Raw genomic sequence first — 26,226 nt, forward strand, 5'->3', positions numbered from 1 at the left:
GCTGTGGTGCATAAATTCAACCTGACCTTGACATTCACCAAGGTCATCAAATCACAGAAAGGTTTGGTTGAGAAGAGACCTCTTTAAAGGTCACCTAATTTAACCCACTGCTCTTAGCAGGGGAATCTTCAACTAGAGCAGGCTGCTTCAAGCCCTGACCAACCTGACCTGGAATGTTGCCAGGAATGGGGCATCTACCACCACCCTGGGCAGTCTGAGCTGGGTTCTCATCAATCTTCATGTAAACAATTTCTTCCTTCCAGGACTTCTGCTAGATTCAATGTTGTGATTTTTACAACTTCCTTTAATTCTAGGAAGACTTCTCAGAGGGTTTTGTGTTGCTTTATTTCAAAGGTGTAACCTTCAAGATGTGATGTTCTGTAACTTCTGCTATACTTCCTAGCTCCTGCTTTCTCATAGAATGGGGTAGTGGTTTGGGTGTTACCTGACCCCCCACACTTTGGAAATCACCCAGACTAGACTCAGCTGCTCTGGACATTGAATGAAGCTTATCTTTACAGCTTAACACAATACACCAGCAGATATTTGCAGTATATATACAGTTATATACAGAGATATACAAGGTAAAAGGTAATACAGAAACACAACAGCCCTCCCAGAAACCTGAGTCCCCAGGAGGGGCTCCCAACTGCCCTTCCACCTTCTCCCACCCCTCAACCTTACCCCAGACGTTGCCTTGTGCCCAAGGAAGACAGGAGGGTTGGCCAGGGGGGTTAGGAAGCAAGGGGATTAATCAGGGAGATGGAAGGTGAGGTCAGAGAGAAATGCATCCCAGAGCCCAGGCAGTGCCTAAATGCCTTATCTATGTTTATACTCTTGTTCTTATCCATCTCAGCAGGCCTATGAGTGAAGTAGACATCACCATTGTTTTTCTTTCACAGCCTGTGATCTAATTCTTCTCACCAAAACATTCCAGCTAGCTTCAAACTAGCACAAATGCTTTAGATTGGAAGGGACATCAAAGATACCCTCATTCAGTTCCAACCCCCTGCCATAGGCAGGGACACCTCCCACTAGAACAGGTTGCTCAAGGCCTCATCCAACCTGGCCTTGAACACCTCCAGGGAGGGAGCAGCCATAACCTCCCTGGACAATCTATTCCAGTGTCTCACCACCCTCACTGTAAAGGACTTCTTCCTAACATCTGGTTTGAATCTCCCCTCTGCCAATTTAAACCTATAACTACTTGTCCTGTCATTACAAGACCTTGTCAGTAGTCTCTCCTAAGCTTTCCTGTAGCCTCCTTCAGATACTGGAAGGCCACTATAAGGGGTCCTCAAAGCCTTCTCTTCTGCAGGCTGAAGAGCCTTAACTCTTGTAGCCTGTCCCCATAGCAAAGCTTCTGCAGCCATCTGAGCATCTTTGTGCCCTCCTCTGGACTCACTCTAACAGTTCCATGTCCTTCTTCTGTTGGGGACTCAAAAACTGAAGACTAGGTAAGGTAAAATAGAGGGGAAACAGGAAGATTGCCATCATCAGAGCACGTTCAAAGATGTTCAGGTGTGACTTGGATCTTTATAGGAAGCGACAAGAAATGGATAGTGACAAGAAGAAATTTCTTGGGGCTTAAATGAATGATTTTTAGCAAACCTGTATTTACTGTAGGTTTTCCTTCTGTTTTCTTCCAGACATTTTCTCTCAGATATCCGATTCAAACGGCCTCATGATCTTTACAAAGTTTGATCAGTTCTTGAGGGAAGTTCTGAAGCTCCCAACAGCTGTCTTTGAGGGGCCTTCCTTCGGATACACGGAGCATTCTGTACGGACCTGCTTCCCACAGCAAGTAAGAGTTGACAACACAGGGCTTTGGCACTGCTTGATAATTGCTCTGCATGCTCCTAAAATCTAGGCTGGTTGTAGTTTGTCTGGGGTTTAAAGGGAGGGGATTGACAGTATACAGCTATATCCCCTTCCACTCTGCCCTGGTGGCATTCAGTTTGGAATATTCTGTGAAGAACTTCTTCCTAACATCCAGCCTAAACCTGCCCTGGCACAGCTTGAGGTTGTGTCCTCTCATTCTGTCACTGGTTACCTGGGAGACCAACCCCACCTGGCTACAGCCTCCTTTCAGGTAGCTGTAGACAGAAGTGAGGTCACCTCTGAGCCTCTTCTTCCCCAGGCTGCACACCCCCACAGGGCTGTGCTCCAGGCCCCTCACCAGCTTTGGTGCCCTTCTCTGGACACGTTCCAGTATCTCAACATCTCTCTTGAATTGAGGAGCCCAGAATTTGGTGCCCTTCTCTGGACACGTTCCAGTTTCTCAACATCTCTCTTGAATTGAGGAACCCAGAACTTGATGCCCTTTTCTGGACATGCTCCAGTACCTCAACGTCTGTCTTGAATTGAAGAGCCCAGAACTTGGTGCCCTTCTCTGGACACGTTCAAGCACCTCAAGGTCATTTTTAAGTTTCTCTGGCACGTTCATAGTTTCCAAGAGAAGGAGATGGCTGTTTTGCTTTTCTGTCAGCTCAGCCGTTGCCCAGAACGCCAGTGCCCAGCCACACAAGAAGCAGCAGCAGTGATGATGCTGTGCGATGTGCCAACTTGGTTACAAAATCTCCCACCTGTGTCGGTGAGAGAAAACCTCCAAGTTTGTGTCCCTGCCGCCCTCTTGTGGCCTCTGTGGGAATTGCATCACTCCACACGGCGACTTTAACTCTTACGTAAGGATCTTATTCCTTAGAGAGAACCAGTCTTTTTAATTTGAGGAACATCTTTGCCTATAGCAGAACGAAGCTTTCCTCATAGATTTAGGTTCTTCTGCCATTGTGTGTATTATATATCACTGTCCAGCTCCCAGTTGTGGAGCCTCTATTCCAAGAGGGATGTGGAGATGCTGGAGTGTGTCCAGAGCAGGGCCAGGAGGATGCTCAGAGGGCTGCAGCAGCTCTGCTGTGAGCACAGACTGAAAGAGTTGGGGCTGTGCAGGCTACATAAGAGGAGGCTCCCAGGTGACCTTCTTGTGGCCTTCCAGGATCTGAAGGGGCCTACAGAAAAGCTGGGGAGGGACTTTTGAGGCTGTCAGGGAGTGGCAGGACTGGGGGGAGTGGAGCAAAGCTGGAGGTGGGCAGAGTGAGGCTGGAGGTGAGGAGGAAGTTGTTGAGCATGAGAGTGGTGAGAGCCTGGAATGGGTTTCCCAGGGAGGTGGTTGAGGTTCCATTGCTGGAGGGGTTTAAGGCCAGGCTGGGTGAGGCCAGCCTGATTTAGGGTAAGGTGTCCCTGGTCATAGCAAGGGGCTTGGAACTGGCCAATCCCTGTGGTCCCTTCCAACTCTGACTGATTCTAGTCACAGCTATAGAATCATAGAAGGGTTTGGATTGGCAGGGACCTTGAAGATCATCTTGTTCAACACCCTTGCCACGGACACAGATGTCTTTCACTGAACCAGGTTGGTCAAAGCCTCATCCAACCTGACCTGGAACAGTTCCAGGGATAGGAGATCTACCACTTGTCTGGGCAACCCGAGCCAGTATCTCAGTGTCCTCAGTGGTGAATCTCCTTTTGCCTGAATCTCTCCTCTTTTAGTTTAAAACTATCCCCACTTTGTCCTGCCCCAAGAGGCCCTACTAAAAAGTCTGTCTCCAGCTTTCTGAAAGGGCACCAGAAGATCTCCTGGGAGCCTTCTATCCTCCAGGATGAACAACCTCAACTGTTAGCCTGTCCTCACAGTAGTGAGGGTCCAGATACCAGATCATTTCTGTGGCCTCCTGGACCTGTTCCAGTAGGTCTGTGTTTTCACTCTGCATCCTTGCAGTGCTTAAAGATGGGGCTGGAGCAGGGAGACCTTACAGAAATTGGAAGAAGTGAAATTAAATATTTGTTAGAGTTTTCCTTAATGATAACTGGAATAGGCAATGCTAATTCCATATCCTTTTTCCAAGGCAGAGCTATTAAATGTGTGTATTTGCCACCAAAATATTGCTGCTTTAAATATAAACCTCTTCCATTAATAAAATCCAACAACCACAAAACAACTCACATGGAAAAAAAAAAGAAGGAAGGAAAAAAACAAACAAACAAAACCCATCTAATTATTTTTTTGTATGATAGTTCCAAGTTAAAGCCACAATTAATTTCACAACTCCTAGGAAACCAGCCTGACTTTCTCTCTGGCTCTGCCTGCACTCCCTGTTGCAGAGGCTTCTTGGAATAATTGTAGAATCAAGCAGGTTGGAAGAGACCTCCAAGATCATTCAGTCCAACCTAGCACCCAGCTCTGACCAAGCAACCAGACCATGGCACTAAGTGCCTCAGCCAAGCTTAGCTTGAATACCTCCAGGGACAGCGACTCCACCACCTCCCTGGGCAGCCCATTCCAATGCCAATCACTCTCTCTGCCAACAACTTCCTCCTCACATCCAGCCTAGACCTCCCCTGGCACAGCTTGAAGCTATGTCCTCTTCTTCTGTTGCTGCATGCCTGGCAGAAGAGACCAACCCCACCTGGCTACAGCCTCCATTCAGGTAGTTGCAGACACCAACCAGTTCCTGGTCACTGTCTGGTCAGGCAATGCTTGCTGTAGTTTATGACAGCAGTGCAGTTACCTTGGGGATGGTGACATTTCAAGGAATCAGTTGATCTTTACGTGGCTACAGCCTCCCTTCAGGGAGTTGCAGACAGCAATGAAGTCACTCCTGAGCCTCCTCTTCTGCAGGCTAAACACCCCCAGCTCCCTCAGCCTCTCCTCATAGGATTTGTGTTCCAGGCCCCTCACCAGCTTTGTTGCCCTTCTCTGGTCATGTTCCAGCACCTCAGCATCTCTCTTGAATTGAGGGGCCCAGAAGTGGACACAGGACTCAAGGGGTGGCCTGAGCAGTGCTGAGTCCGGGGGCAGAATAACCTCCCTTGTCCTGCTGGCCACACTGTTCCTGATCCAGGCCAGGATGCCACTGGCTCTCCTGCCCACCTGGGCACACTGCTGCCTCATCTTCAGCCTACTATCTGTCAGCATCCCCAGGTCCCTCTCTGCCTGGCTGCTCTCAGCCACTGTCCCCAGCCTGTAGTGCTGCTTGGGGTTGTTGTGGCGAAAGTGCAGAATCCTGCACTTGGCCTTGTTCAATCTCATCCCATTGGCCTCTGCCCACCCATCCAGCCTGGCCAGGTCCCTCTGCAGGGCTCTCCTACCCTCCAACAGGTCCACACCTGCTCCTAGCTTGGTGTCATCTGCAAACTTACTGATGCTGGATTCAATACCCTCGTCCAGATCATCAATAAAGATATTGAACAGGACTGGGCCCAGCACTGATCCTTGGGGAGCACCACTGGTGCCAACTGCCAACTGGATGTGACACCATTCACCACCACTCTCTGAGCTCTGCCATCCAGCCAGTTCTTGATCCAGCACAGAGTGAATCTGTCCAAACCATGAGCTGCCAGCTTGGCTAGGAGCTTCTTGTGGCTGAAAGTGTCAAATTAATATTAATACCTCTTTCCTTGATATAGGTTGAACTCCTTGAGCAAAGAATTTCTAGCCTATGAAACAGTCTCAATAGAAGTTGAGTTAGAGATTTTTAAGGTTGAAGTAGGTTTTGGTGTGTAAAATGGAAATTTCTCTTGTAATTAAGTCCTCTTTCTCTTTTCTTTGCAGAAAAAGATCATGCTAAACATGTTTTTAGACACGTTGATGGCTGACCCACCTCCTCAGTGCCTTGTGTGGCTGCCTCTCATGCACAGACTTGCCCATGTTGAAAATGGTAAATGGAATGTTTTCTTGTTTAAAACATCTGTTCTGTTCAACATGTGTGGATATCCTCTTCTTTCTCATGTCACAAAGCACTCAGTGCCTTCATTGTTCCCACTCTAACCATCTTAGTTCCAGAAGCATTTAACCCTACAGTTCTGTTGGAGCAAAAAATGCTCTGTGCTTCTGGGATGATGACAGATTCTGCATGAAATCATCAGGAAAACAAGAGTGATTTTGGAGTGGAAGGTGGAAAAACAAGCACCAGAAAGATTATATTCTCTAAATATTCATATTTGTGCTGAGACTTCTCAAAAGCTTCACTTGAACTGTGCTGTTACACACACTTCAAGTGTGAACTCTCAAGAGATTTTGGTGCCTGTTCAAATGTCTGTCTTGAGTAGCATTTGAACACATGAGTCACTTCAGTACTTGCTGTGGAAGACAAATGCTGAACTCCTCTCACTTCAGACCTTTTCTTAGCTAAAATGTCCTGGCTTTGCTGCCTGTAGAAAGTTTTAAAGGGCAGTAAGGAATGGAATACTAAAGATGGACAGTGAGAAAGAATGATAAAAAGGTTGTGTGGCTGGGAGGGTGTGGTGGTTTGGGTGTTACCTGGTTCCCACACTTTGGAAATCACCCAAACTAGACTCAGCTGCTCTGGACGTTGAATGAAGCTTATCTTTACAGCTTAGCACAATACACCAGCAGATATTTGCAGTATATATACAGTTATATACAGAGATATACAAGGAAATACAGAAACACAACAGCCCTCCCAGAAACCTGAGTCCCCAGGAGGGGCTCCCAACAGCCCTTTCACCTTCTCCCACCCCTCTACCTTACCCCAGACGTTGCCTTGTGCCCAAGGAAGACAGGAGGGTCGGCCAGGGGGGTTAGGAAGCAAGTGGATTAATCAGAGAGATGGCAGTTGAGGTTAGAGAGAAATGCATCCCAGAGCCCAGGCAGTGCCTAAATGCCTTATCTATGTTTATACTCTTGTTCTTATCCATCTCAGCAGGCCTATGAGTGAAGCAGACATCACCATTGTTTTTCTTTCACAGCCTGTAATCTAGTTCTTCTCACCAAAAGATTCCAGCTAGCTTCAAACTAGCACAGAGGGCTTTATGGAATTCAGGGAAGCAAAAAGGTTCTCTGCAGAAGGCTGTGCAAGTGTATAAAAAGCTGTTTTGAGGCCGAAAGGGTGGTGTGTCTTCAATTTCATGCTCAGATGCACACAGTGTATGTACCTGAGGTTTTGCGCATGAATTCTAGGGGAAAAAAAACCAACCTCTTAATTTATTCACCTATAAACTAAATTTCATTCTTTCTTTTCCTTCCCATCCTGTTGTCAACCTTCAAACCCCTATTAGTTGTTAACTCTTCTTCCATTTCTAGTCATTTCAAGGTTTATAGATTTCTTCCTTTTGAGACACAGACTCCAGAGTCTTGGTCTTGCTCATGTGCACACCTTGGCAGTTTTCATGATTTCTGTTCCATTCTCTGATTCTTGACATTTATGCCAGTGACATGGCTCAGTATAGCTGTGGCTGTTTGATGAGCTGGCTCCTGGCATTCCTTTCACCACCTTCTCTTGATCCTTTTGCAAATCAGGATCATGAACTTAACCTGCATTTCCACCTCAACACAAGGGGAAACTTCTTTATTGTAAGGGTCACAGAGCACTGGAACAGGCTCCCAAGAGAGGTTGTGGGGTGTCCTTCTCTGGAGGCTTTCAAGGCCTGTCTGGCTGTGTTCCTCTGTGATCTGTGTTAGTTAGTATTGCCCTGCTCTGGCAGGGGGGTTGGACTGGGTGATCTCCTTGGGTCCCTTCCAACCCCTAACATCCTGTGAGCCTGTAATTTCCCAGTTGCTCAGTATGTGTACAGACCTTTTCTGGTAACTGTGAGTCTCAGTACAAAAGTGATTTGAAAAAGAATTCTGAGGGAAGCAATTCCATGAAGACAAATCTTATGGAAGGACATACCAAAAAGGTGAGGAGGATGATCCAGTTAAAATACTGTGTGCATTACAGTAGTGCTGTGTCTTTCCCATCCTTCTATGATAGGAGTGACTTCTTGCTTTCTCATTCCTTTAGCCTCTTAGCCTTATGAAACTTGTACTTCAGGAAGAGCACACAGGATAAACACAGTAAGGAAAGAGGCAGTAGAATTGTTTTATATGAATTGCAAGTCAGGAGAGAATTGCACAAAGCTTAGGCAAGGGTAAAATGTTGAAGCAGAATGTATGGAAAGACCTGGGATCTTTTTTCTGCTTGAAAGTACTTGAAGGAAATGCTAGATACCCAGAATGACATCATCCTTATAGATGACTGCCTGCATTCCTGTGCTATCTGAGAGCTTCTGTTGCCCTCATTGTGCTGTGGGGCTGCAAGAGTGCCCCTTTTGCTAGGACTTTTCTTCCAGGCAGCAAGAGATTCTCCTCATTCATCTCTTCTGCCAACCAGTCCCCAGATTTTATAGAAGCATAGAATTGTTTTGACTGGAAAAGACCTCTAAGATCATCGAGTCCAGCTGTCAACCTAACACCACCAGGCCATTTCCTCTCATCCTGTCACTTGATACTAGGGAGAAGAGACTGATCCTCACCTCACTACAATCTGCTTTCACATAGTTGTAGAGACTAATGAGGTCTCCCCTTAGCCTCCTTTTCTGTAGACTAAACAATGCCAGTTCCCTCAAGCACTCCTCACCAGACTTGAACTCTAGACCCTTCACCAGCTTTGTTGCCCTTCTCTGGACACACTCCAGCACCAAAATGTTTTTGTGAGGGGCCCAAAACTGAACACATCATTTGAGGTGAGGCTGCACCTGTGCTGAGTACAGGGACGCAATCGTTTCCCTGCTCCTGCAGGCCACACAATTGCTGATACAAGCCAGGATGCTGTTTGCCTTCTTGGCCACCTGAGCACACTGCTGGCTCACGTTCAGATGGCTGTCAACCAGCATCCCCAGGTCCTATGGTACACACAGGAGTCTTGTTACACATAGGTGTTTAGTATTCAGGTAACCGGATAGGATAACTTTTCATGTTTGTGGTGTTGAAATTATGTTTCTAACACTTTCCAGCCTCTTCTACAGCTACCTCCCGAGCTGCTTGCAGAATTATGTTACCATCAATAATTCCTGCCAGTGTTCTTGCCCTCTAAGTTACTACAATTTCTTTGTTTTCCTCAGAAACTTTTATTCTGTTGCAAGTGGTATTTTTGCTCCAGAGTCAGGCAGCAGTTCCTCTGACTACTTAAAACAATTGATGAGGAATCATGGCAGCTACTGTAGAGAGGTATGTGGCAAGTCATAGCAGTCTGAGGAGGTGGGAGGGATTGAGTCTGGATTATGTCCCTGCAGTAAAAGCATCCCAGAATCCCAGAATGCTGGGGGTTGGAAGGAACCTCTGAGGATCATTCACAGTCCAAATCCCCTGCTAAAGCAGGTGCATATGGAGAAGCTTTCCCAGGATCACAATGATCAGGAGGTTTTGGGATCTCTCAAGAGGAGGAAATTCCTCAGCTTCTCTGGCCAGACTGGTTCACTGCTCTGTCTCCCTACAGGAAAGAGTTTTTCTTCTCATGTTCAGATGGAACCTTCTGGGTTTGACTTTGTGCCTGTTGCCCCTTGTCCTGTCACTGAGCACCACTGAAATGAGTCTGGCCCAGTCTTTTTTACCTGCACTGTTTACCTGTTGATCAGCATTGGGAAGGCCTCATCAAATAGATGCTCCAGTCCTCACAGCATCTTTGTAACCTCTGCTGGGCCCTCTCCAGTAGTTCCCTGCCTATCTTGAACTGGGAAGCCCAAAACTGGACCCAGTACTCCAGAGGTGGCTTCACTAGGGCAGAGAAGAGGAGGAGGAGAACCTCTCTCGACTTGTTGATCCCACTCTTTAGAATGCATCCCAGGAGAGTATTGGTCTTCTTGGCCATGGGGGCACACTGCTGGCTAATGGGCAGGTCCTTTGCCACAGAACTGCTTTCCAGCAGGTCAACCCCTAACCTGTCATGGTGCAGGGGTGAGGACACTACAGGTGTCCTTGTGAACTCCACAGGGTTCCCCCTCCACTCATCTCTCCAGCTTCACCAGCTCTTGCTGACTGCCAGCACATACTGCTGGTGTGTCAGCCACACCTCCTATTTTGTATCAGCGAAAAAGAGAAGTTAAAGGAGGCTTAGTGTTGGGGGAGTGACTATGGGTAGTAAAAAATAGCAAACTTGAGGGATAGAGTCAGTAGAAGGAATGCTCATTGCATTACTGGAACATGTGGTAGGATACGAAATACTGAGGGATGGCACAGCTCTGATTCCAGATGTTCCTGGTAAGGAAGAAGCAAGCCAGCAACTTTTGTGGTTTAAAGTCTGGGACAGAACATAAGCAAGAGTTCCTGCTTGCTGTGGATCTGGACTAAACAGCTCCTATTAAGTGGTGAAGTTCAGCTTTTTTAAAGCAGTAGCTCAATCAGCTTGTGTTGACATTGGCTGCTGCTGTGGCTTCTTTGCCCAGATGGATATGAAATTACCTTGTGAGAGCTGTGTTGTGTTTTAATATTTGCAAACATATAAAGGCATAAAGTTGGTTGAAATGAATGTTTGTACGAGGTCTCATTTCAGTTAGAAAATATAGACTAAAACATGAAAGAAGGGGAAATCTCAGCTGATTTGAAACAGCATCATCTTTTATTTGGGTGTGTTGAACTAATGATAAAATCACAGAATGCTTTGGTTTGGAAAGGATATGCGATGGTTTGGGTGTTACCTGCCCCCCCATGCTTAAAAAATCACCCAAACTGGACTCAGCTGAGCTGGAAATTGAATGGAGCTTTTTATTTACAGCTTAGCACAATATACAAGCAGCTATTTACAGGATAGACAGAAATAGACAGGTTAAAAAGTAATACAGAAACACAACAGCCCTCCCAGAAACCAGAGTCCCCAGGAGGGGCTCTCAACCACCCTTACACCTTCTCCCCACCCCTCTACCTTACCCCAGACTTTGCCTTATGTTCAAGGTGCGTTTGGAGGGTTGGCCAGGGGGTTAAGGAAGCAGAAGGATTAGTCACACAAATGGCAGGTTAGAGAGAGAGAGAGAAGTTCAGCCCCAAAACCAGAAAGCAACCTCTGTTATCTATATTTATGTTCTTGTTCTTATACATCTCATCAAGCCTATGAGTGAAGTAGACATCATCATTGTTTCCTTTTCACAGCCTGTAATCTAATTCTTCTCACCAAAACATTCTAGCTAGGCATAGGACATTTCAATGTCTTCTGGTCCTGCAGTCAGCAGGGCTATCTTCAGCTAGAGCAGGTTCACCTGGAGTGGTTTCAGGGAGGTTGTGTCTACCACCTTATCTGAGCAACCTGGGCTGGACTCTCATCACCTTCATGTAAAAAATATTTTCCTTCTGTATAGTCTAAATCTCCCCTCTTTTAGTTTAAACCCTTCACCCCTTCTCCTGTCACAACAGGCCCTGCTAAAATGTCTGTTCCCAGCTTGCTTATTGTCTCCTTCACGTACTCAAAGGCCTGCATAAGGTCTCCCCAGAGCCTCCTTTTCAGTCACATTTTTGTCAGCCTTACAAGCCAGCCAGAACTAATCCTCTGGTTTGGAGGGAAGAGCTGGCCACAGAGGTTATCCATTCTTTATCCATTACTTGATAATTCTTCCCAGAGAGAGTGATTGGCATGGGAATGTGCTGCCCAGGGAAGTGGTAGAGTCACCATCCCTGGAGGTGTTGAAGCAAAGCCTGGCTGAGGCACTTAGTGCCATGGTCTGGTTGACTGGCCAGGGCTGGGTGCTAGGTTGGACTGGATGAGCTTAGAATCATAGAATCAACCAGGTTGGAAGAGACCTCCAAGGTCATCCAGTCTAACCTATCAAGTCCAGTGTGGAGGTTTTGTTGTTGCCCCTCCTGGTTTCACCACATATTGAAAACTCTCTAATTTCATGGTCATTGGGCCCCTGGCAGCCTCCGACCACTACATCTCCACCACATCTTGGAGGTCTCTTCCAACCTGGTTGATTCTATGCTTCTATTCCATGATTTTATAGTGAGCTACTGCCCAAACTGCATGCTTCCCTGAGAGATTACCTCCATTCCTGATCCTGACCAGCCATTCATGCTGTATGTAGGGCTGATTTCTTCCAGGACTGACGTGGTGGGAACAACAACATAGGATACAGTAAGAATTGGCATCACCCTATGGAAATTTTGGAGCTGAAACCTGAGGCTAGATGGCTCCAGACATAATATTGGAGTTGTTTCATAAAGTGTTCCACAATTAGAAATAAGGCTTGTGTTTCAGAAATGGATTTGAGCTCTTAATGCATTTGGTATGCTTGGGTTTTAAGTTTTAAACTACAGCTGGCACCTGTGTTCCAGCATGATACAGTTTCTTAGTGACAGGTTCTCACATCCAGCATCAGCTGAAATCAGCAGCAGTCACGACAGGAAGAATAACTGATATATTCCACCCAGATGCCAGAGGTGCTTCGCTAGGGTTGCTCTGAAAGTCTCCCTGGCTGATGAACCTCTGTTGTGTTGTGATCTGATATTAGGACTTGTGAGAACTGTGAAACTTGTCCAACTTCACTGGTCATAAAGATGGATTCTCTGGGATGAGAGGCAAAACTGAATCCCAGCATGGTAGGGGTTGGAAGGAACCTCTGGAGATCATCTAGTCCAATTCCTCTGTTAAAGAAGGGTCACCCACGGCAGGTTGCCAAGGACGGCACCCAGGTGGGTTTGGAATCTCTCCAGAGGAGGAATATCCACAACCTCTCTGGGCAGCCAGGTCCAGGACTCCAGCAGCCTCACAAGAAGGAATTATTTCCTCATGTTCAGGGGAAACATCCCTGGTTCCATTTTGTGCCCATTGCCTTTTATTCTGTTGCTGGGCACCACTGGAAAGTCTTACCTCATCCCCTTGCCCCTGCCCTCTGTATATTGATAAGCATTGGGTAGATCCCAAATGCTCTTCTCTGCTCTTCTCCAGGCTAAAGAGCTCCAGGTCTCCAAGCCTCTCCAGATCATAGAATCAGCCAGGTTGGAAGAGACCTCTAAGATCATCCAGTCCAAGCTAGCACCCAGCCCTAGCCAGTCAACCAGACCATGGCACTAAGTGCCTCAGCCAGGCTTTGCTTCAACGCCTCCAGGCACAGCGAATGCACCACCTCCCTGGGCAGCCCATTCCAATGCCAATCACTCTCTCTGCCAAAAACTTCCTCCTAACATCCAGCCTAGACCTCCCCTGGCACAGCTTGACACTCTGTCCCCCTGTTCTGTTGCTGCTTGCCTGGCAGAAGAGCCCAACCCCACCTGGCTACAGCCTCCCTTCAGGGAGTTGGAGACAACAATGAGGTCAGCCCTGAGCCTCCTGTTCTCCCAGCTGCACACCCCCAGCTCCCTCAGCCTCTCCTCACAGGGCTGTGCTCCAGGCCCCTCACCAGATTTGCTGCCCTTCTCTGGAGATGTTCCAGTATCTCAACATCTCTTATGAATTTAGGAGTTCAGAACTGGACACAGCACTCAAGGTGTGGCCTGACCAATGCTGAGCACAGGGGCAGAATAACCTCCCTTGTCCTACTGGCCACACTGCTCCTGATCCAGGCCGGGATGCCATTGGCTTTTCTGGCCACCTGAGTACACTGCTGGCTCATGTTCAGCTACTATCTACCAGCACCCCCATGTCCCTCTCTGCCTGGCTGCTCTCCAGCCACTCTGTCCCCAGTTTGTTTGTCTTCTTCACAGCTTGTAAATATTCCCATTCATTACTTTGGCAATCTCTGCTGAGTTACTTCAGAAGCAGTTGACCACCTCAGCTGACACCTTTAAAACAAAAAAAAAATCCTGCATTCTTGGTTGTGTTCTCTGCTCTGATATGAGCAAAAGGCAATTAAGCTCTGCACTGAGCTCATTTTCCTGGCAAAATACCACTGCCAGGTGAAGAAGAACATCTCTTCTTTCTCGAGGTATCAAATGAGCTCATGTATTGCTATTATTGATATCACAGCTTGTTATTTTTGAGAGCTATCACTTTAATTTGCATGCTGATGTGCAGTGTAATAGCAGTGTGCTTTTGTGCAGGCATTCTGATCTGGTTAGCTACGCTGTTAGAGAAATAGAGGCCTTTGTAAATGCAAGTGGAAGGAGCCTGCAGGCTATGGGTTTTCTCTCTTTCATTTGTAACAAAGGGAAATAGAGGAACAAACAATTAGCTTTTAAACTTGTCACGGCTGTTACCTTAAGCTTCTATTAAGATGTCCTGTTGAGCAAGTTTCCCATGAGCTAACAGAGTGCCCTAAGGCTGATGCTCTCTTGGGGTGCGCTAGTGAGATGCAGGATTTAGCTGACACAGTAAAGTATTAGATCATAGATCATAGAATAGTCAGGGCTGAAAGGGACCCCAAGGATCATCCAGTTGCAACCCCCCCTGTCACAGGCAAAGACACTGCACGCTAGATCAGGCTGCCTTAAAGACCTCCAGGCATGGGACTTTCCACCTCCCTGGACAACCTGTTCCAGTGTCTCACCACTCTCATGGTGAAGAACTTCCTAACATCCAGTCTGAATCTCCCCACGTCTAGTTTTGCTCCATTCCCCTTCATCCTGTCACTACCTGACATCTTAAAATGTCCCTCTCCAGCATTCCTGTAGGTCCCCTTCAGACACTGGAAGGCCACTATAATGTCTGCTTAGAGCTTTCTCTTCGCCATACTGAACAGCCCCAACTCTCTCAGTCTGTCTTTGTAGGAGAGACTCATTTTTGCTTCATTCTCACATTGCTCCTTTGGTTGTTCTGAAGACTCTTTATTAAATGAGACCAAGTCTGTGGTTGTTCCTGGGTAGAACAGGGAAGAACATTTGTTTACTTTTAGCCTGCTTCTTATGGGGACTCTGCCTGTCACACCTAATTTAATGTTCCAGTGCAAGAGGCAGCACACAGGTGGGGAAGTGTGAGGGAAGTACCTCAGTGAGAGGTGGTTCAGAGTAAAAGCCCATTGTGGTGCTCTGGATTTGCCTGTTCTGTGGAAAGCTCTCCCAGCTGACACCAGGGCAAAGCAACCTCCTTTAAGCAGAAATTAACTTGTGTGAATATAGCTTGTCTGCTCTCCCTGACCACTCCTATGTGCTCTCAGTGCTCTTGGACTGCCACAGAGGCTTCTGGGTCTGAGTGCATCAGAGAACTCTGAAAGAAAAAAACACTGAATTTGTCAAATTGAAGTTCTGGTTCATCATCAACTTAATTAAGGTTAACCTTACTGAAATTACCTGTTCTGTGCTCAAAATCCCTGCCCTGCCCAGAAAAACAAGTTGATTTCATGGTTAAGAAGCTAGGGCTGCTTGGGAAGCTCCAGTCAGATTGAGTGGTTGAGGTTTTCCTAAAGTTCAATTACTTTTCTCTGTGTCTTCTCTTTTTTCTCCTCCTTCCCCTCCCCCACCAAGTCTTCCATCCTGTGGAGTGTTCGTATTGCCGGTGCGAGAGCATGATGGGTTTCCGGTACCGATGCCAGCAGTGCCACAACTACCAGCTCTGTCAAAACTGTTTTTGGCGTGGCCATGCCAATGGTCCTCACAGCAATCAGCACCAGATGAAGGAGCATTCCTCTTGGGTAATTCACTTTTGTTTCTCATGCTGGAATCAGCACTGCAGTGCTCACTTGTTCTGAAAAGTTGCAGATCAGTGGGATGAGATTGAACAAGGCCAAGTGCAGGGTTCTGCACTTTGACCACAACAACCCCAAGCAGCACTACAGGCTGGGGACAGAGTGGCTGAGAGCAGCCAGGAAGAAAGGGACCTGGGGATGCTGGTAGATAGTAGCTGAAGAGGAGCCAGCAGTGTGCCCAGGTGGGCAGGAGAGCCAATGGCATCCTGGGCTGGGTGAGGAGCAGTGTGGCCAGCAGGACAAGGGAGGTTATTCTGCCCCTGTGCTCAGCATTGGTCAGGCCACACCTTGAGTGCTGTGTCCAGTTCTGGGCTCCTCAAGTCAAGAGAGATGTTGAGGTACTGGAAGGTGTCCAGAGAAGGGCAACAAAGCAGGTGAGGGGCCTGGAGCAGAGCCCTGTGAGGAGAGGCTGAGGGAGCTGGAGGTGTGCAACCTGGAGAAGAGGAGGCTCAGGGCTGACCTCATTGCTGCCTACAACTCCCTGAAGGGAGGCTGTAGCCAGGTGGGGTTGGTCTCTTCTGCCAGGCAAGCAGCAACAGAAGAAGGAGACAGAGTGTCAAGCTGTGCCAGGGGAGGTCTAGGCTGGATGTTGTTAGGAAGTTTTTGGCAGAGAGAGTGATTGGCATTGGAATGGGCTGCCCAGGGAGGTGGTGGAGTTGCTGTGCCTGGAGGCATTGAAGCAAAGGCTGGCTGAGGCACTTAGTGCCATGGTCTGGTTGCTTGGGCAGGGCTGGGTGCTAGGTTGGACTGGATGATCTTGGAGGTCTCTTCCAACCTGGTTGCTTCTAGGATTCTATAGTAGAGCTGCACAGCAGGACTTGGCAAGGTTTTATGGAATCACAGAATGGTTTGGATTGGAAGAGACTTCCAAAAGTTATCTAAGCAAACCCTCTCTGCAGTCAACAGGGGCATCCTCAACTTGATCAGGTTCCCCAGAGCCTTGTTGAGCCTCATCTTGAGTATCTTCAGGGATGGGGCCTCTAACTACCTCCCTGGGCAACCTGTTCCAATGTTCCACTATCCTCATGGTAAAAAACTTGTTCCTAACATCCAATCTAATCCTACTCTTCTTTAGTTGGAAAGCAGCAAAAGCTTGTAAATAGGTAAACTGCCCTGTTTTTATCACAAGTCATGGTGACTTATTGATGGCTGTCCCTGTATTCAGTGCTGTTAAAAGCACACATGATAGCCTCCATCTTAAGGCTTTAACATGTGCTTTTGACTCCTCTTCACAGCACTCCTACTTGTATTTTCCTGTCTTCTAGCTTGAAAAGGCTTAAAGACTGCCATACCCTTCCTGCCCAGGAAGGTAAACTGATTACCATGAATGTTGTGCTTAGAAAGGGACTGCATCAAGGTGGCAAGAGAAAAATTCAGTACTTTTGTTGTCCTGACTGACTCCTGTACATATTTGCACTGAAAACTTGTAACTAAAAAGCCTTAAAGAAATCACATGAGAAATAGAATTTAGTTAGATGACAGAATCCCAGCATGGGGGGTGTTGGAAGGGACCTCTGCAGATCATCTACTCCAAACCCCCTGCTAAAGCAAGGTCACCTAGAGCAGGTTGTCCAGCATAGATTCCAGGTAGGTTTGGAATCTCTCCAGAGAGATACTCCACAACTTCTCAGGGCAGCCTGGGCCCTGACATCATTATGGGAATGAAGTTTCTCCTTATGTTCAGATAGAACCTCCTGGGTTCCATTCCTGGTTCCATCCTCTGAACTGAACCCAGTACTCCGGATGTGGCCTTCCTAGGGCAGAGTAGAGAGGGACATGATCATAAGATAGTCAGAGCACAAGAAATAACAGACCATTTTACATCTGAACTCTGATTTTATGGCAAAAAGATTAAGCTGAACCTTTCAGTTATTAAAAGAGAAGTTCAAATGATGATTGGATTATAATTAGTAATTATCTTCCTGAGGCAGAGTCGTTGTAGTGTTACTGTAATTTAGAAAATTGGGGGTGACTACCATGCAATAGTTGGAAAGGCAAAGAGAGGAAAATTCGGTCTTAAATATTGTCCTTTCTTTAACTATGTGGATAATTAACTACTGGAATGTTTAATCCAAGCTTCCAGTAGATTATTATCCACTTAAGTATCTATAAATCCAGCCTGGATTGTTTAATACAAAGACATCTACATTAAAGCTATTTAGATATTTGAATGTATTTCCTTCTGAAGTCTTTGAGCTGTGTCTGCAGCAAGCTGGGTTAGATGAACTATGCTCCATTCTGATACTAGGATCTGTGGCAGCCTGTTTTGTCTCACTAGTAGCTTTGAAGATATTTGATTCTTATTGGGCTGCACAGAATAAGTTAGCTTTAAGATCTAATGTGAATTGGAGGAGTGGAAAGTTACCTGAATGGAGAAGGAGGATATGCAGACTGTCACAGGGTCATAGGATGTTAGGGGTTGGAAGGGACCCAAGGAGATCATCCAGTCCAACCTCCCTGCCAGAGCAGGACCACACAATTTAGCACAGATCACACAGGAACACATCCAGACAGGCCTTGAAAGTCTCTAGACAAGCCTCTCTGGGGAGCCTGTTCCAGTGCTTTGTGACCCTTACAATAAAGAAGCTCCCCATGTGTTGAGGTGGAACCTCCTGTGCTGCAGCTTACACCCATTGCTCTCTGTCCTATCCCAGGGAGCAGTGAGCAGAGCCTGTCCCCTCCATGCTGACCCTCAGCCCTCAGATGTTTATGAACATTGATTAAATCCTCTCTCAGTTTTCTCTTCTCCAGACTAAACAGCCCCAGGTCCCTCAGCCTCTCCTCCTCAGGCAGTGCTGCAGTCCCCTAATCATCCTCATAGCTCTCCGCTGGACCCTCTCCAGCAGATCCCTGTCCCTCTGAAACTGGGGAGCCCAAAACTGAACACAGTATTCAAGATGAGGACTCAGCAGGGCAGAGTAGAGGGGCAGGAGAACCTCCCTTGATCTGCTGGACACACTCTTCTTAATACACCCCAGGATCCCATTTGCCTTCTTGGCCACAAGGGCACATTGCTGCCCCATGGATGTTCTCCCCCAGCACTCCCATGTCCCTCTCCACAGGGCTGCTCTCCAGCAGATCACCTCCCAGCCTGTACTGCTGCAGTTTATTCTTCCTCCCCAGGTGCAGGACTCTGCACTTGTCTTTGTTGAACCTCATTTGGCTCCTCTGTGCCCAGCTCTCAGCCTGCCCAGGTCTCTCTGGATGGCTGCACAGCCTTCAGCTGGATCAGCCAAGCCTCCCAGCTTGGTGTCATCAGCAAACTTGCTGAGCAGACTCTGTCTGTCTGTCCCCTCATCAGTGTCATTGATGAAGATAGTTACAGCTCTCCAGCTGGACTTAGCACCATTGATCACCACTGTCACTCTGTTAGATGAAACAGTTGTTGAATGATCTCATCTGCAGGACTGTTAAGAGCAATCTCTAGCAGACCAAACAGCACTCTTCAAACAGCTCCTAAGATAGGTTATGATCTAATGTATGCAAGGAACCTACTATACAATGTTGGTGCAGCAACCTTGCTTTGGAGATCAAGAATTCAAATTCTCTGTCATCAGCACCAGGTATCTGTTCTGGATCATTTACATTTTCCAAACAGATGCAGTTTGGTGCAGAAAGTGGCCAAGTTCTTGGGTGGGACAAAGCAGCTGCAAAGTTTTGTGAAGCAGACGTGGCTGGGGAGCACCACTGCAGAAGACAATATGGGGAATGTGGTTGCCTATGAACTGAACACGTATCAGTAATGTCAAACTGCTGGGAAAACACTATAGTGGTGTCTGGAGAGGAAGACAAGACCACAAAGCCTGCCTCTGCCTCTTTCTTCTGCTCAGCACTGGTGCAGCTTCAGCTGAATTAGCATAACCTACTTCTTTGTTTAGTCAACAATCATTTCCTTAGAGAAGACTCAAAGGCTTCTGCTGACCAGATACCCCAGCATGGCAGGGGTTGGAAGGAACCCCTGGAGATAATCTAGTCTAGGTCCCCTTGCTAAAGTAAGGTCACTCAGAATAGGTTGCCCAGGATTGTGTCCAGGTAGGTTTGGAATGCGTAGAGGAGACTCCGTAACCTCTCTGGGCAGTTTGCTTCAGGGCTCCAAACACCCTCACAGGAAAGAAGTTTTTCTTTGTGTTTAGATGGAACCTCCTGTGTTCCACTTTGTGCCCATTGTCTCTTGTCCTATTGCTGAGCACCACTGACAAGAGTATGGCCCCATCCTCTTGCCCTCTGCCCATTAGATACTGATCAGCACTGAAAAGATTCCTACTCAGTCTGCTCTCCTCTGGGCTAAAGAGTCTCTCAGCCCCTCCTGATCAAAGAGATGCTCCAGTCCTCTCAGCATCTTTGTAGCCTCTGCTGGACTCTCTCTCGTGGAATCATAGAATCAGTCAGGGTTGGGAGGGACCACAAGGATCAGCCAGTTCCAATCCCCCTGCCATGCCCAGGGACACCCTACCCTAGAGCAGGCTGCACACAGCCTCACACAGCCTGGCCTTAAACACCTCCAGCCATGGGGCCTCAACCACCTCCCTGGGAAACCCATTCCAGCCTCTCACCACTCTCATGCTCAACAACTTCCTCCTCACATCCAGTCTGAACCTCCCCACCTCCAGCTTTGCTCCATTCCCCCTAGTCCTGGTACTCCCTGAAAGCCTTAAAAGTCCATTTCCAGCTTGGATCTTGGAGATCTCTTCCAACCTGGTTGATTCTATGAAAAGTCATCCACTCCCCCTGCAGTGAGCAGGGGTTATATATTTTATAGCTATAATAATATATTTATATGTAAGTTCAGGTGGAAATGTTTCTTTAAGAGTGAGGATTTGCTGCATGAAGACAGGTCTTGTTGGGGCCTGTTTGGGGGAGAAACACAAAAAAACCACTTCAGACACTTCCCACCTTTTTCCTCCTGGGCTATTTCAATTTTGTTTGTATTAAATAGCTTCAAAGGCTGATTCATTTGGGTTATGTACAGGCAGCAGATCTGAAACCCAAATTGTTCCTGGTGAAAGGGTGTAGATTAGTCATTGTTCATTCCATGATGTGTTTATATTTGTTTAGTCTGATGAACTTCAACAGCCTCTGTCAGCTATAAATCTCAGGTGATGTGCTGAAACAGCCAAGTGCCCTAAAGCCTGCGTCTGAGGGCTTAAGTTTTCATACATTCATAGAATGGTTTGGGTTGGAAGGGACCTTTTAAAGGTGTCCCCACACACACCATGGACAGGGACACCTCCCACTAGACCAGGTCATGCAAGGCCTCTTCCAGCCTGGCCTTCAACACCTGCAGGGAGGGGGCATCCCCTCTGTCCCAGGACAAGCTGTTCCAGTCTCTCACCACCCTTTGAGAGACCTGCTGGAGAGAGTCCAGTGGAGAGCCCTCAGGATGATTGGGGGACTTGAACATCTCCACCCGTGGAGAGAGACTAAGATATCTGGGGCATTTTGGTCTGGAGGGGAGAAGACTGAGGGGAGATCTCACCCTGGAGTTCCCCAGGGATCAGTGCTGGGTCCAGCACTACACTAGGGACATGAGCTACCCTAGGGGATGCTGCCTTGGCAGGGGGGTTGGACTCAGTGATGTCTGGAGATTCCTTCCAGCCTCCAGAATTCTGTGATTCTGTCATCCAGTCTGAATCTGCCCTCCTCAACCTTCAATCTGTTCATTCTCATCCTATCACTACAAGCCCTTGTCCAAAGCCCCCTCCCCAGCTTTCTTGCAGTTCCCCTTCAGGTACTTCAGGCTGCTGTAAGGTCTCCCTGGAGCCTTCTCTTCTCCATGCTGAGCAACCCCAACTCTCACAACCTCATCCTCATGGGGGAGGTGCTCCAGCCCTCAGGTCATCTTTGTGGCCTTCCTCTGAACCTGCCCTAGCAGAGATGTCCTGCTTGTGTGCTTGTGCTGGGGGCCCCAGAACTGGATGCAGGACTCCAGGTGGGGTCTCAGGAGAGCAGAGGGGCAGAACTGCTTCCCAAGTTTTGGAGAGTTATTAGTTAGAATCATAGAATCAACTAGGTTGGAAGAGACCTCCAAGATCATCCAGTCCAACCTAGCACCCAGCCCTATCCAGTCAACTAGACCATGGCACTAAGTGCCTCATCCAGCCTTTTCTTGAACATCTCCAGGGACAGTGCCTCCACCACCTCCCTGGGCAGCCCATTCCAATGCCAATCACTCTCTCTGCCAGGAACTTCCTCCTAACATCCAGCCCAGGCCTCCCCTGCCAGAACTTGAGAATGTGTCCCCTCATCCTGTTGCTGCTTGCCTGGCAGAAGAGCCCAACCCCACCTGGCTACAGCCTTCCTTCAGGGAGTTGTAGACAGCAATGAGGTCAGCCCTGAGCCTCCTCTTCTGCAGGCTGCACACCCCCAGCTCCCTCAGCCTCTCCTCACAGGACTGTGCTCCAGGCCCCTCACCACCTTCACTGCCCTTCTCTGGACACATTCCAGCACCTCAACATCTCTCTTGACTTGAGGGGCCCAGAACTGGACACAGCACTCAAGGTGTGGCCTGACCAGTGCTGAGTCCAGGGGCAGAAGAACCTCCCTTGCCCTACTGGCCACACTGCTCCTGAGCCAGGCCAGGATGCCATTGGCTCTCTTGGCCACCTGAGCACACTGCTGTAGTCAGTCAGAATCTGCTTCCTGCTGTGAGTAACCAAACTTGATTTATAACCACCCTCGACAGGGGCGGCTTTGGAGTCCATAGCCACAACCTAAAGCAGTGTTGAGTTGTTTCTGTAGTGACGATGTCTGTGGCTTCTGCTGGCTGCTAATGGAATGGGAAACAAAAGACAGAGCCTTTCTCCTGCTGAGGTAGAGACTGGCAGTACCTCCGGGAGCTGCTCCTAAGGCTTTGCCCTCGGTCATGTCTCCTGTTTCTCCTTCATCCAATCTCCCATGTAGACTTCCTTCAAGTTATTCGCAATTTTGGAGCATAATTTGATGGGATCCCCCCCGAAGAAGGAGGCAGAAGGGAAGGTGGCGTTAACCGGTGTGCCCTGCAGCCCTCTCCCGTCGCTGTCTGTGTGTCTGGACTTCCACCATCGCATGGCCTCCTCTTTTCAGATGCTTTGAAAAGCCCTTCCCTCGTTCGGCACTTTCCAGCAGAGGGCACAGCGGCCTCGCAGACAGACAGACGGCTCAGGGGTGACCCTGCACCTTCTCTGCTGGCAGCTGCAGGCACTGCTCTGCTTTTCAGCTTCCTTCACCGAATGCCAGCTCTGTATGTGGGTTACGCTCGCTTCACTGAGCCCATCAGCTGCTCTCTGCTTAACCACGGGGATGCTCGGCGCAGTTCCTCTGCTGGAAGAGGAGAAGCTCTCTCTCTCCTGACTTGGACAATGTTTTTCACTTACCCATTTTCAGTAGAGGGGAAGGAAAAGTGTTCCCTAATTTCATAGAATCAGAATCACAGTATGGTTTAGATGGGAAGAGACCTCTAAAGGTCATCTGTCCAACTCCCCTGCAGTCACCAGGGACATCTTCAACTAGAACAGGTGGTGTAGAGCCCTATCCAACCTGATCAATAAAACACCTGTTCAGTATCTTTATTGATGATCTGGGCCAGGGGATTGAGTCCAGCATCAATGAGTTTGCAAATGACACCAAACTTTGAGAAGTTGTGGATCTGTTGGAAGGTAGGAGAGCCCTGCGGAGGCTGGATGGGTGGGCAGAGGCCAATGGGATGAGATTGAACAAGGCCAAGTGCAGGGTTCTACACTTTGGCCACAACAACCCCAAGTAGCACTACAGGCTGGGGACAGAGTGGCTGAGAGCAGCCAGGAAGAAATGGACCTGGGGGTGCTGGTAAAGAGTAGCTGGACATGAGCCAGCAGTGTGCCCAGGTGGGCAGGAGAGCCAATGGCATCCTGGCCTGTACCAGGAACAGTGTGGCCAGCAGGACAAGGGAGGTTATTCTGTCACATCTCTCTTGAATTGAGGAGCCCAGAACTGGAGATAGTACTCAAGGTGTGGCCTGACCAGTGCTGAGTACAGGGGAAGAATAACCTCCCTCAGTCCTTGTTCAAGTTGTGAACTTGAGTAGCACTGCTGAGGAATGCAGTTTTGCAGCTTCCCACTGCAGTGGCCACAGCAACTGTGTACCAACCAGTGCTGTGCCTGGAGACAGATGACTGTTTTAAGACTTGTCTGATCTCTTCTGACCTCCATTTCTTGTTCACCTGAAAAATGTCTTGAAATGTATCATGTAGAAAAGTAGTGGTGGAAATGATGTCACAGAGACAGTTCTGAATGTCTGGATTCATACCTAATTGAGTAGCCTGCCTCTGATTCCAAACTTGAAAGGGCTTTTAGAAAACAGGAACCCCCAAAAGTGTGCATCTCAGATAACCAGCTGAAAATGAGGGGGATTCAGTGGGATCTCTGATAGCTGTGTACTGAACTGTGACTGTTCAGGGGATTCATTGGGCCCTTAAACATCTACAGTAACTGGTGCAAGCCTTGCTCGCAAGTTTTACTACCATCGGCCTGATGAAAAAGAAGCAGAAGCTTCTTTTGAGAATTTCATGACAGACCTGGGGAAAAGGTAATGTATCCTCCACTGATAGGTCTAGAGGCATAAAAGGCTGAGGGAGTTTGCTGAAGAAGGAATCTCAGACAGACTATGGAATTGGAGATTTGCTATGCTGACGAGCAGCGGTTCCGCAGGAAGCGCTGCAGCCCTTCCCTGCTAATGCACACCACACTGCAAAGCTCTCCTGCCTTCTAGGGCACAGGTCTTGTGAGGAGTGGCTGAGAGAACTTGGGTCCTTTAGCCTGGGGAAAAAGAGGCTGAAGGGAGACCTTCTCACTCCCTGAGAAGGGCTTGGAGCAAGGTGGAGATCAGTCTCTTCTGCTAGGTAACAAGTGACAAATGGCCTTGAGTTGTGCCAGGGAAGATTTAGGTTGGATATTAGGAAAAAAAAATCCCTGAAAGGATCAGTGCTGGGCCCAGTCCTGTTCAATATCTTTATTGATGATCTGGAGCAGGAGATTGAGTCCAGCATCAGTGAGTTTGCAGATGACACCAAGCTTTGAGCAGGTGTAGATCTGTTGGAGGGTAGGAGAGCCCTGCAGAGGAACCTTGCCAGGCTGGCTGGGTGGGCAGAGGCCAATGGGATGAGATTGAACAAGGCCAAGTGCAGGGTTCTGCACTTTGGCCACAACAACCCCAAACAGCACTACAGGCTGGGGACAGAGTGGCTGAGAGCAGCCAGGCAGAGAGGGACCTGGGGGTACTGGTAGAGAGGAGCTGAAGATGAGGCAGCAGTGTGCCCAGGTGGGCAGCAGAGCCAATGGCATCCTGGCCTGCATCAGGAGCAGTGTGGCCAGCAGGACAAGGGAGGTTCTTCTGCCCCTGGACTCAGCACTGCTCAGGCCACACCTTGAGTGCTGTGTCCAGTTCTGGGCTCCTCAATTCAAGAGAGATGTTGAGGTGCTGGAATGTGTCCAGAGAAGGGCAACGAAGCTGGTGAAGGGCCTGGAGCAGAGCCCTGTGAGGAGAGGCTGAGGGAGCTGGGGGTGTGCAGCCTGCAGAAGAGGAGGCTCAGGGCTGACCTCATTGCTGTCTACAACTCCCTGAAGGGAGGCTGTAGCCAGGTGGGGTTGGTCTCTTCTGCCAAGCAAGCAGCAACAGGACAAGGGGACACAGTCTCCAGTTGTGCCTTTGTTTTCCTCCCATCCTTGCTTCCCCCATTAGCAGAAGAGTGAGGCAAGCCAGGACATCTAATAGGCCTAATAGCCTTCCATGACAGGCACCCATAAGAGGTTTACTTACCTGTGAAGCAGAATCTTGCTCAGCCTGCTGTGCTCTTCTCACTGCCAGCTGCACTGAGAAGCATTATCAGGAAGCTGGGATCAATGGGAATTACCTTTCCCCTGTAATTTTGGGAAAGCAAAGCTACAGTTGTGGCTCAGTTGTACAGCATTGCAGACAATGCTCTGTGTGTTTGACACAGTGAGTGGTGGGGGCAGCACAAGAGGATGTAGTGTTTGTTACCACAATGGGGGGAAAAGAAACAACCCTCAAAATAAGCCTAAAATACTGCAAAGGGAGGTCACAGCAAAGGGGAGGTGTCAGCAGAGACATGCTGAAAATAGATGGGCCATGCAGGTACTGGAAGGTGACCCAGGGAAAGGTGAAGCAGGAAATACTCTAAAAGGAGATGTGAACAGGCGAAGAGAAAAATAAATGTGGGAATTTTCAAGCTATGGAGGAATTGAGGACAACTAGAATTTGACCTTTGGTATCATCACATTTAGGTGCATGATTTAAATTTGACTGCACACTTTAGCAAGCAGTGATCTAAGGGTTGGATTGTGGGTTTCATAGGATTTCAAAATGATTAAAGCCAAGAAGGCCAATGGTCTCCTGGGATGCATTCAGAAGAGTGTGGCCAGCAAGTCGTGGAAGGGTCTCTTTCCCCTCTGCTCCACCCTAGTGAGATCATAACTGGAGTCTTGTGTCCAGTTCTGGACTCCCTGGTTCCAGGGAGACAGGGAACTACTGGAGAGAGTCCAACAAAGGCTACAAGGATGCTGAGGGGATTGGAGCATCTCTTTGATGAGGAAAGGTTGAGTGACCTGTGGATGTTTAGCCTGGAGAAAGAGTAGACTGAGAAGGGGGCTTCTCAATGCTGGTCAGTATCTAAAGGGTTGGGAGTGAAAGAATGGGGCCAGACTCTTTTCAGTGGTGCCCAGCAACAAGATGAGGGACAATAGGCACAAACAAAGGGGCAAATGGGACCTGGGGTTACTGGTAGACAGTAGCTGAAGATGAGCCAGCAGTATGCTCAGGTGGCCAGGAGAGCCAATGGTATCCTGGTCTGGATCAGGAAGAGTGTGGCCAGCAGG

The 26,226-nt window shown here is 48.2% G+C and overlaps 1 protein-coding gene across 20 annotated transcripts in view; it reads left to right on the plus strand.

The window, feature by feature from the left end:
* The window catches only part of LOC135176979 (dystrobrevin beta), a 224,099-nt gene that overhangs the window by 39,909 nt on the left and 157,964 nt on the right, over nt 1-26,226 (plus strand). For 17 of the 20 annotated variants that reach the window (XM_064146514.1, XM_064146518.1, XM_064146523.1 and 14 more), the window contains 3 exons: nt 1,650-1,804; nt 5,609-5,714; nt 15,158-15,324. In XM_064146514.1, the coding sequence (XP_064002584.1) occupies nt 1,650-1,804; nt 5,609-5,714; nt 15,158-15,324 (428 nt within the window). The other 3 variants (XM_064146535.1, XM_064146533.1, XM_064146534.1) reach the window with 3 other exon arrangements.

The sequence above is a fragment of the Pogoniulus pusillus genome, chromosome 7 (assembly GCF_015220805.1).
Source record: "Pogoniulus pusillus isolate bPogPus1 chromosome 7, bPogPus1.pri, whole genome shotgun sequence".
Lineage (NCBI taxonomy): Eukaryota > Metazoa > Chordata > Aves > Piciformes > Lybiidae > Pogoniulus > Pogoniulus pusillus.